The 10,710-nt window shown below is 40.3% G+C and overlaps 1 protein-coding gene across 1 annotated transcript; it reads right to left on the bottom strand.

The window, feature by feature from the left end:
* Positions 1–1,969: 1,969 nt before the first annotated feature.
* On the bottom strand, positions 1,970–7,901 carry STRIT1 (small transmembrane regulator of ion transport 1). The gene is made up of 3 exons (XM_069768076.1): positions 7,792–7,901; positions 2,537–2,636; positions 1,970–2,142 (listed from the first exon to the last, which is right to left on the bottom strand). The coding sequence occupies exons 1-2, from the start codon at positions 7,817–7,819 to the stop codon at positions 2,542–2,544; spliced, it is 123 nt and encodes a 40-aa protein (XP_069624177.1). The 5' UTR covers positions 7,820–7,901; the 3' UTR covers positions 1,970–2,142; positions 2,537–2,541.
* Positions 7,902–10,710: the final 2,809 nt, after the last annotated feature.

Raw genomic sequence — 10,710 nt, 5'->3', positions numbered from 1 at the left:
CCTTTCCCTTTTACACGGACATCCCAGGGCCACGGACCAGGTCAGCCACCGTAACATCCCCCTGTGAACCGAAGGACCCGGTACCGAGTAACCCACTGCCCTTCGGGAGCGATCCACAAGCCCATGCGAATTGTGTGTAGGGGCTACATTGGCTCATTTGAGTGGTACTATGATGGGTAAGAACCTAGATTAGGTTATTTAAAGCTTCTTAGCAGTGCATGTATGTTAATAGGGGTAGTGGGATATCCATTACACACTCTGGGATACTGGTGCTTCATAAATTGATACTGATTAAATCATATTACATATCCCCTAATAACAATATGCGGGAATTTTTGGGACTGCTAGATGCATTTGCACTTTATTATAGGCAATCTTTTTAACATTATATGAATGTACCCTCTAGTGTGTGCTTCCCATATTCACTTTACATTTAATAGATGAGCTGTTGTTTTGTTCTTACTATGCCATCTTTTGTCACCTAGTTTATACTTTTGCATTGGATTTTTAGTCATTGTTTTGACTTACCGTATATACTCGAGTATAAGCTGAGATTTTCAGCCCATTTTTGGGGGCTGAAAGTCCCCCTCTCGGCTTATACTCGAGTCATATACCGGGAGGTCAGCAGGGGAGGGGGAGCGGGGGCTGTGTAATTATACTTACCTGCTCCCGGCGCGGTCCCTGCAGTCCCTGGCTTCCCCGGCGCTGCAGATTCTTCCTGTACTGAGTGGTCACATGGTACCGCTCATTACAGAAATGAATATGCGGCTCCACCTCCCATAGGGGTGGAGCCGCATATTCATTGCTGTAAATGAGCGGTAACTGTGACCGCTCAATACAGGAAGAATATGCAGCGACGGGGAAGCAGGGACTGCAGGGACCGCGCCGGGAGCAGGTAAGTATACGGGGAGGGGAGCGCTGCGCTATATTTACCTGCTCCTCGCTCCGGTGCGGCTCCGTCTGCAGCGTCCTCTAGCAGTGACGCTCAGGTTAGAGGGTGCGGTGACGTAGTCAGTGGGCGCCCTCTGCTGAGCGTCAGTGCTGGAGACGGAGCCGCACGAGTAGCAGGTAAATATTGAAAGCGCCGGCGTCCTGAGCAAGAGAGTTGAGTATGTGATTTTTTTTTATTGCAGCAGCAACAGCAGCATTATATATAGCACAGCATTATAAGGAGCATCTATGGGGCAATAATGAGCGGTGCAGAACATTATATATGGCACAGGATTATAAGGAGCATCCATGGGGCAATAATGAACGGTGCAGAACATTCTATATGGCACAGTTTTATAAGGAGCATCTATGGGGCCATAATGAACGGGGCAGAGCATTATATATGGGGCACAGCTTTCTATGGAGCATCTATGGGGCCATAATGAACGGTGCAGAGCATTATATGTGGCACAGCTTTATATGGAGCATCTTATGGGGCAATAATGAACGGTATGGAGCATCTATTTTTATTTTTGAAATTCACTGGTAGCTGCTGCATTTCCTACCCCAGGCTTATACTCGAGTCAATAAGTTTTCCCAGTTTTTTGTGGCAAAATTAGGGGGGTCGACTTATACTCGGGTCGGCTTATACTTGAGAATATACGGTATGTATTTTTGTATTAATAAATTGTGACAATTTTTAGACTACTACTCCAGTTTTTTCTGTTGTTTTTCATTGTATATATGGAGTGTCCTTATTATTGGGCCAGTCTAGACATTGTGTCTTAGTGGTGTTCCCAATTACATGGTTGCAGTACTATGTTTTCTGCTTTATTATTATTGTTCTTTAATATGTATTCTGTTGTATTATACAATTATATTATAACCTTTATTCTATTTTTTTATATTTTATTTATTAAAACTCATTTGTTATTCTTTTATTTTTCAATACTGCTTTTGCTTTGCTTGATTTTTTGTTTTGTTTTCTTTTGTGCTTTTAGCAAGAAATGAAAAATAAGTCTTTAAATATTTAATAATAATAAGCTAATATACATAATAATAATAGTAATAAAAAAACACAATTTGCTATTGATATAGGCTATTGTTAAAATACAAAGTTTGGTATCTTCCTGGGATACTACATTGGGCACTTAGAGTGAGAGGGGGCAATGTGGAAGTAGCTCCTTTTTGTCAGACATCTTTAGCTCGTATCTAAAAGCAAACAAAAATATTTATTAGTCATGATATTCTATTTGGAAGTATGATATATTGGAAATAATCTGACATATCAGCTTCATTTTTATTACAAGTTTCACCAACAACAAAGACAGAAGAAAATACCATTTTTGACTTTTTGCCAAATTCAGAAATTGCGTGCTTCATTTTTATGTACTCGGAGCAAAAAAAAGAATAACAACTAAAACCAGAGACAAAAATTTACTTTTAAAAAAGGCAAATGATGAATCGAGGTCAAAATATCTATGAAACTGAGAGCGCTAAACATACAGGGAAAAAAAAGAGTATAGATCTGAAGAAGACTTAGAAGACGGTAAATCAATATTTCATCTCACATTTATGCTGTAAATTATAACTATGAGCTACTTACTCTTTTCAAGAGAAAATAAAATATACCATCACTCCACAGCCAATGAACCATCCAGCGATCAGTAACGTGGGCATCAGGTACCGACGAAATTCCGTCATGCCTGCAAAGATGAAGATTGTTCTGTGTTACATTCCACTTTGTATTTGAAAAGGTTATCCAGAACTATTTCTTCCTAAGAACTAACAGGCAGATAATTACTAACTACCTACCTTTTGTGCCCTGAACCGATCTCTGCCAGCATAGAGAGGTCACATATCACTCTTGACAGCGAATTCTGGTGATTTCATGTTGACAGAGCAGCAGCTTCTCTTCCACTCTGCTCTGTTGACTGGGTGTAACTGCCAATGTCATGTTGATTGACAGCCATCGCCCCACTGTGTAATTCTGGGAAACCAGCTATCAATCACCATGATGTTGACAGTCATGCCCCATCAACAGAGCAACCCAGAAGAAGAAGAGCTGATCCGTTGACGTGGAGCAGCTGAATTTTTGGTAGATGCAATGCCGGGTAAAGAAGGCAGATAGTTGTCTACTGGTCTTGTTGATAAGCTGTAGTCAGCATACTGCTGCCCTAAAAGGTCAGATGCCATATTATTGGAATCACTGATCAGAGATCATATCATTAATATGGCACAGAGCTGCAGTGGCCATTGATTGGCTGCAGCTAGCACTTGCAGGCAGCTTAACATCAAAGACCAGCACGGACCACAGATGGATTGTATTTTAAGTAAAGATTCCCTTTAAGTAACAAAAGATTCTGTAGTTGTCTTTATCAGTGGTATGACTTGACGCTCCTGGGCTCCAGTGGAAAATATGTGACTCTGCCCCCACCTATTAAGTGCCATTTATAACAAAGGTTTCTTCTTACATCTTCTGCCTTCACCAGGGCTGGGTGCTACTGCTGCCTCTACAACCCTTAGAGCAATGTCATTGGCGCATGTAGTAAATGAAGGATTATTAGAATTGTACTGTACGTACATAAATATCTACATTTGCTAAAATGAGTTAGAGCCATGAAAATAACAAAAGGGGTAAAGTTAAAATTCTGTAAAACTGTAGATTTCTTAGAAAAGTCTAGCACAAAGCTAAAAAAGGTTCGGTATGACAATTTCAACTGAAGCTGACACATCAACGTTCTCTTATCCTGTGATCTGAAGTGAATTTAATTTGACAGGAATTTCAGGTTTTTTCCCAATATCTGACAAGTATGTAGAAGTAGAAGGCCGGCGTCACACTTGCGAGTTTTACGGACGTAAGAGCGCAGAATCTACGTCCGTAAAACTCGCAAAAAATACGGCACAATTATTCTCTATGCCCCTGCTCCTATTTGCCGTATTTTACTGGTCAGTATTATACGGCTTTCTACGGCCGTACAAAATCGCAGCATGCTGCGTTTGTCACCGTACTGCGCAAGAAATACGCCAATGAAAGTCTATGGAAGCGTGAAAAATACGGATTACACACGGACAAGCAGTGTGACTTGCGAGAAATACGCAGCGCTGTTAGAGAGAAAAGCCGGCAATTCAGTGCGGTGTACAGTAAAATCACACTGACAGCTTACAGTAGAATAGGTAGAATAAATGTGTACACATAGAATAGGTATATATATATATATATGTCAGTGAGACACATATGTGTATATATATTAATATTTATTCCAGCGCTAGACAGCTTGAAAGCCGGTAATTCAATTACCGGCTTTTTCCTTCTCCTTCCTAAAACCCGACATGATTTGAGACATGGTTTACATACAGTAAACCATGTCTTCTCTCCATTTTTTTTGCAGATTCCACACTACTAATGTCAGTAGTGTGTATCTGCAAAATTTGGCCGTTCTAGCTCTTAAAATAAAGGGTTAAATGGCGGAAAAAATTGGCGTGGGCTCCCGCGCAATTTTCTCCGCCAGAGTAGTAAAGCCAGTGACTGAGGGAAGATATTAATAGCCTGGAGAGGGTCCACGGTTATTGGCCCCCCCCTGGCTAAAAATATCTGCCCCCAGCCACCCCAGAAAAGGCACATCTGGAAGATGCGCCTATTCTGGCACTTGGCCACTCTCTTCCCATTCCCGTGTAGCGGTGGGATATGGGGTAATGAAGGGTTAATGCCACCTTGCTATTGTAAGGTGACATTAAGCCTAATTAATAATGGAGAGGCGTCAATTATGACACCTATCCATTATTAATCCAATACTAATAAAGGGTTAAATAAAACACAAACACATTTTTTAAAATTATTTTAATGAAATAAAAACAATGGTTGTTGCAGTATTTTATTCAACGCCCAATCCAGTCACTGAAGACCCTCGTTCTGTGAGTAAAAAACATAATAAACCAACAATATACTTACCCTCCGCAGATCTGTAACGTCCAACGATGTAAATCCTTCTGAAGGGGTTAAAACATTTTGCAGCAAGGAGCTGTGCTAATGCAGGCTGCTCCTCGCTGCAAAACCCCAGGGAATGAGGCTAAAAATAGATCAATGATCTATATTTAGCTTCATTTGCGGTGAGGCGCCCTCTGCTGGCTGTTCATAGATCGTGGGAAATTACCTAGAAAGCCAGGGAGCTTTCTAGGTAATTTCCCACGATCTATGAACAGCCAGCAGAGGGCGCCTCACCGCAAATGAAGCTAAATATAGATCATTGATCTATTTTTAGCCTCATTCCCTGGGGTTTTGCAGCGAGGAGCAGCCTGCATTAGCACAGCTCCTTGCTGCAAAATGTTTTAACCCCTTCAGAAGGATTTACATCGTTGGACGTTACAGATCTGCGGAGGGTAAGTATATTGTTGGTTTATTATGTTTTTTTACTCACAGAACGAGGGTCTTCAGTGACTGGATTGGGCGTTGAATAAAATACTGCAACAACCATTGTTTTTATTTCATTAAAATAATTTTAAAAAATGTGTTTGTGTTTTATTTAACCCTTTACTAGTATTGGATTAATAATGGATAGGTGTCATAATTGACGCCTCTCCATTATTAATTAGGCTTAATGTCACCTTACAATAGCAAGGTGGCATTAACCCTTCATTACCCCATATCCCACCGCTACACGGGAATGGGAAGAGAGTGGCCAAGTGCCAGAATAGGCGCATCTTCCAGATGTGCCTTTTCTGGGGTGGCTGGGGGCAGATATTTTTAGCCGGGGGGGGCCAATAACCGTGGACCCTCTCCAGGCTATTAATATCTTCCCTCAGTCACTGGCTTTACTACTCTGGCGGAGAAAATTGCGCGGGAGCCCACGCCAATTTTTTACGCCATTTAACCCTTTATTTTAAGAGCTAGAACGGCCAAATTTTGCAGATACACACTACTGACATTAGTAGTGTGGAATCTGCAAAAAAAATGGAGAGAAGACATGGTTTACTGTATGTAAACCATGTCTCAAATCATGTCGGGTTTTAGGAAGGAGAAGGAAAAAGCCGGTAATTGAATTACCGGCTTTCAAGCTGTCTAGCGCTGGAATAAATATTAATATATATATACATATATGTGTCTCACTGACATATATATATATATATACCTATTCTATGTGTACACATTTATTCTACCTATTCTACTGTAAGCTGTCAGTGTGATTTTACTGTACACCGCACTGAATTACCGGCTCTTCTCTCTAATATATGTGTCTACTGACACACATATATATATATATATATATATATATATATATATATATATAGACAGTATATATATATTTTCTTTTCTTTTTGGGACACATGGATCACTTCTATAGCGGTATGTTGGTTTTGCTAGCCTGCGAGAAAACCACGCAGTACAGATGCCATACGGATTACATACGGAGGATGCCATGCGCAAAAAACGCTGACACACCCTGCCTACGGAGGAGCTACGGACCACTTTTTTCGGGACTTTTCAGCGTATTACGGCCGTAATATACGGACCGTATTGTTTTACGCTGTGTGTGACGCCGGCCGAAGCCTTCAGATATTGGCTGTACTCAGCTGACATATACAGAATAGAGTGAAATCTTTATACTTAGAAACTACAATTCTATGTAAAGCAAAAGATCAGCAGATTATTAATTGTTTCTCTATGTTTTATGCTTAAAAAGGATGTGTCATTAGATGTCACAATTATCAAATAGATCTCTCAGATCTGATGAGGCGTATGCACTTACTTTGAAAATCCATGTCAAAATCGCCATATAATCCTATTGAACTCATAAAATGCTGATTTTAATATTAGGATTATACAGTGATTCTTATATTTATATTATATTCATATATTTTCAAAGTATGGACACCACTCCACAATCAGGTCTAAAAGGTGAGTGCAGTTTGTACTGTGAAATATAGTGACAGATCCCGTTAAAATTATTTTTCCAGCTAAAGAAAAATGTTATGAAAAATGCTTAAATTAGTAAGTTACACAGCAAAAAATTACATACATTAGTTATAAGATTCAGGCACTGAAGGTCTGCTTCAAGTTTGTATCACAAATAGCTTGAATGGTAGAAACGTGTGCACTACTGGTGGTGGTGCAAAGGTAGGTTCCCACACCTTACAGTATAAATAAAGAGAAACCTTGCACTCAACTTATGCTCTTTGTGAATTTTTTAATGCAGTACCCAAATAAACGTTTCGGTCCAACACACCGGACCTTCATCAGTTACGTACTGTGTGTGAAATAACGGAGAGAGACAAGAAAGTGTCTCCGCGTCTTTTCCAGGCACACTATACCTCTCTCCTGCATAAGTGGAACTTATCTCTTTTCCCTGTTTGCTACTCAGACGCCGCTCTCTTGGTGTGCCCAGAGACACTTTCTTGTCTCTCTCCGTTATTTCACACACAGTACGTAACTGGTGAAGGTCCGGTGTGTTGGACCGAAACGTTTATTTGGGTACTGCATTAAAAAATTCACAAAGAGCATAAGTTGAGTGCAAGGTTTCTCTTTATTTGTATCACAAATAGGACAGCATTTTCTGTGTTAGAACCTGTCCAGAGCTGATTGTTAAGGGTACTGGTTTACTGCTTTTAATTTTTTTGTTTTTCAGCAAGAAAAAAAAGTTATAAATTTTTTTTCCAATTTGACCTTTAAGCTTCATTTTATTGGCTGGGCTCGGAAACTGTAATTGGATGGATGGTTGTAATGACCGCATATCCCATTATTCTTCATTGTATGGAATATAAGACCCTGATTCATAAATTCATCAACATTAGTGAGCAACTCAAAGTTGACAATAACTATTTAAATGATAGAATAATAGAGATTAACTAAATGATTTTTCATACCTGATCCAGTGCTTGTCTTTTCCCCCATGTATATTGATGAGTGATACAATGTCCTCTAGCTGTTCTTTCTATGCAGGTTACAGGCTTTATATAGAGCCTATGCTGGAATGTATGGCAGCTGTTAGCAGGTGCATTGCGGCTTGACTTGCACTGTTAATTGTGAAAGTCGAGAGCTCTGGTTGGCTTTTACATTTTTGACATAGGATTAACACCTACCAAAGAAAGCAACATTGTCATTCTCTATATAATAGTATAGATCTAAATCTTTCAAATCTATTCTTTAGCTTTTAATAGCTATTAGGAAGGGTCAGAGTTACAGTATATGCAATGTTTCAGACTTTACCACATCTTAGGATATATTGTCATATTAAGACTTTAATTCAAAGGTTTATCCACAATGTTCACGCTGATCTCACACTGAATTGTGTTATGCAGACTAGACTGGCCGTCTAAAGTAGGGGAGGCTTGTGCAGCCGCTCTACTCTCGCTGATGAATGAGCACCTTGAATAGCACCCCCATATATTAAATCAGAGTTCACTGATAGCATTTTTTAATTGAATTGGTTTACTTTAACCCCTTCCCAAAATCCACTGTACATATACTGCTCTGCAGGAGCTGCATTCCAACAAACAGCAGTATAGTTACGGTTCACCGATCATGCGGCCTCACGCTGAATGCTGCGGCAATCGGGTGCGGGTGTCAGCTCTGTGTGAGACACCCCGCAGTAACATCCACGATCGGTGCTAGCACCAATCACGGGCATTTGACCCCTCTGTTGCTGCTGTCACTAGTGACAGTGAAATAGAGGGGTATACCATTCCCTGCACGCTTCCATTAGGACAGCGCAATATGATTGCGTTGTCCCGATGGTCTCCATGGAGACCCCCAGCCTCAAGACGGCCACGGTGTTCTTCAGGGTCCTACAGGGAAGGTGGCTTCCTTCCCTGCCTGTAAGATGATGATGGGATACTCAGCAGTGCAGAAGCATCTGACACTATACAGTGATGTCCCAGATGGGAAAAATGTAAAAAAGTTAAAAAAATAAATAAATAAAAGCATAAAAATATTTTTTTTAAAGTCCCCAATTAAATTAGAAAAAAACAAATATTTTTCCAATACACTTATTTATATAAATTAAAAAATAAACAATAAAAGTACACATATTTGGTATCACTGCATCCGTAATGATCCGTACAAAACTGTCCCACTAAGTTAACCCCTTCTGTGAACACTGTAAAAAAAAGAGGCAAAAAACAATGCTTTATCATCATACCGCCGAACAGAAAGTGCAATTAAATGCAATCAAAAAGTCAAATTTAAATAAAAATGGAACTACTAAAAATGTCATCTTGTCCTGCAAAAAAACAAGCCACCATACAGCTCCATAAGCAGAAAAATAAAAAAGTTATAGCTCTCAGAATAAAGCAATGCAAAAATAATTTTTTCTATTAAATAGTTTTTATTGTGTAAATGTGGTAGCTGTAAATACTGTGGGGCACTTTGCCAAGGAAAGGAGTTTGTCAGTAATGTGACAGGAAAAATCTTCCACATCAACCACTTCATAAACTGTAAGACTAAGGGTGTAATCTATAAGATGACTTGTGAATGCGGAGTGGAGTATATTGGAAAGACGAGTAGAGAGCTGAGAAGGAGGGTAGGTGAGCACCACAGGAACATGATAAAAGGGAGAGACACCCCGGTGGCTAACCATATCAACAGGGTACACCAAGGCAATCCGAAGGCCATAAAATTCATGGGGATAGATAGAGTATACCAGCCCCAAAGAGGTGGTGACTGGGACAGGAACATTTTGCAAAGGGAAAGCAAATGGATATTTTGACTACAAACCACAACACCACATGGTCTTAATGACCAATTGAGCTTTTTTCCTTCCTGTAGAAGCAGGGCGAACCAGGGCATCTTTTTTCTAGGGACAGCCGCCGTTGAGTGGGGGCGCCACTGCGCAGGTTTAAGGTGCCAACCTCCGCGTGAGGTAGGGATCAGGATAGGGAGGGCCTAATAGGAGATTGTGTAGTTTCAACCTTTGCCTATCTTTTCCATTCATTGAGGGTCTGCCGTGTCACTCCGTATAAAGTATTTATCTATTTATTAATTTATTTTGCTATTTTGGAATAATCTTTGTTATTCTGGGTCTTGGTTATGTCTGACTTATGCACTTTTATGGAGGCTTTTGTCCATGGGGGTATTAATAGTGTTTTAGGGATAGTTTTATCTATCCGTACATACCTACCTTTTTTGGCTTTAGGGTATTTTTTACCCGTCTTATAGTGGAGTGAGGCAGCACGGTGGGAACGGTTCACCATGAATAGATGACCGTGAATGTGCGCCTCATCATATTAAATCCCATTAGGTGGCCCGCGTGGACATACACCTTGAGAGGTTTCCCTCACTGGGAATCGGTGTTATTGTCTGTTTGGCCACTGGTTGGGAGATGTCCAGTCAATCCAGGACCTATGTCATATAGGGTCATGCATTTGTCTGCATATCCAGCATATTGCATCTGTACACTGCCATTGTAGGATCTATCAAAACTGTATTCTACACCCCTCACAGAGGAGCTCCGTGAGAGGTATCCCCCGATATACCTACCGTCTTAAAGTGTGTGGCCCCCGTTTTTACGGGGTAGTATGTTATCACAATTATTCATCTGATGATATTGGTAGGGGGGATTCCCTCTGTTGTGGCACGGTGGACTCCACTACTAGCTGGGTTTGTTTATTTCTGTCCCAATGGTGACCGTTTCTTGGTCCTTTGGGGTGATCTGAGGCAGTGAGATATTTTATGGTCTGTTCGTTTTTGTGTTTTTGTATATGTCAGCACTAGCACCTTAGTGGCACTGTTTGTTTACACCACTTTTTACCAAGTAATACAGTAAAAGTTACGTTTTAACGCTTCCA

The sequence above is a fragment of the Ranitomeya imitator genome, chromosome 5 (assembly GCF_032444005.1).
Source record: "Ranitomeya imitator isolate aRanImi1 chromosome 5, aRanImi1.pri, whole genome shotgun sequence".
Lineage (NCBI taxonomy): Eukaryota > Metazoa > Chordata > Amphibia > Anura > Dendrobatidae > Ranitomeya > Ranitomeya imitator.
The sequence above is the reverse complement of the archived record's forward strand: the minus strand, read 5'-3'. Positions and strand labels throughout refer to the sequence as shown.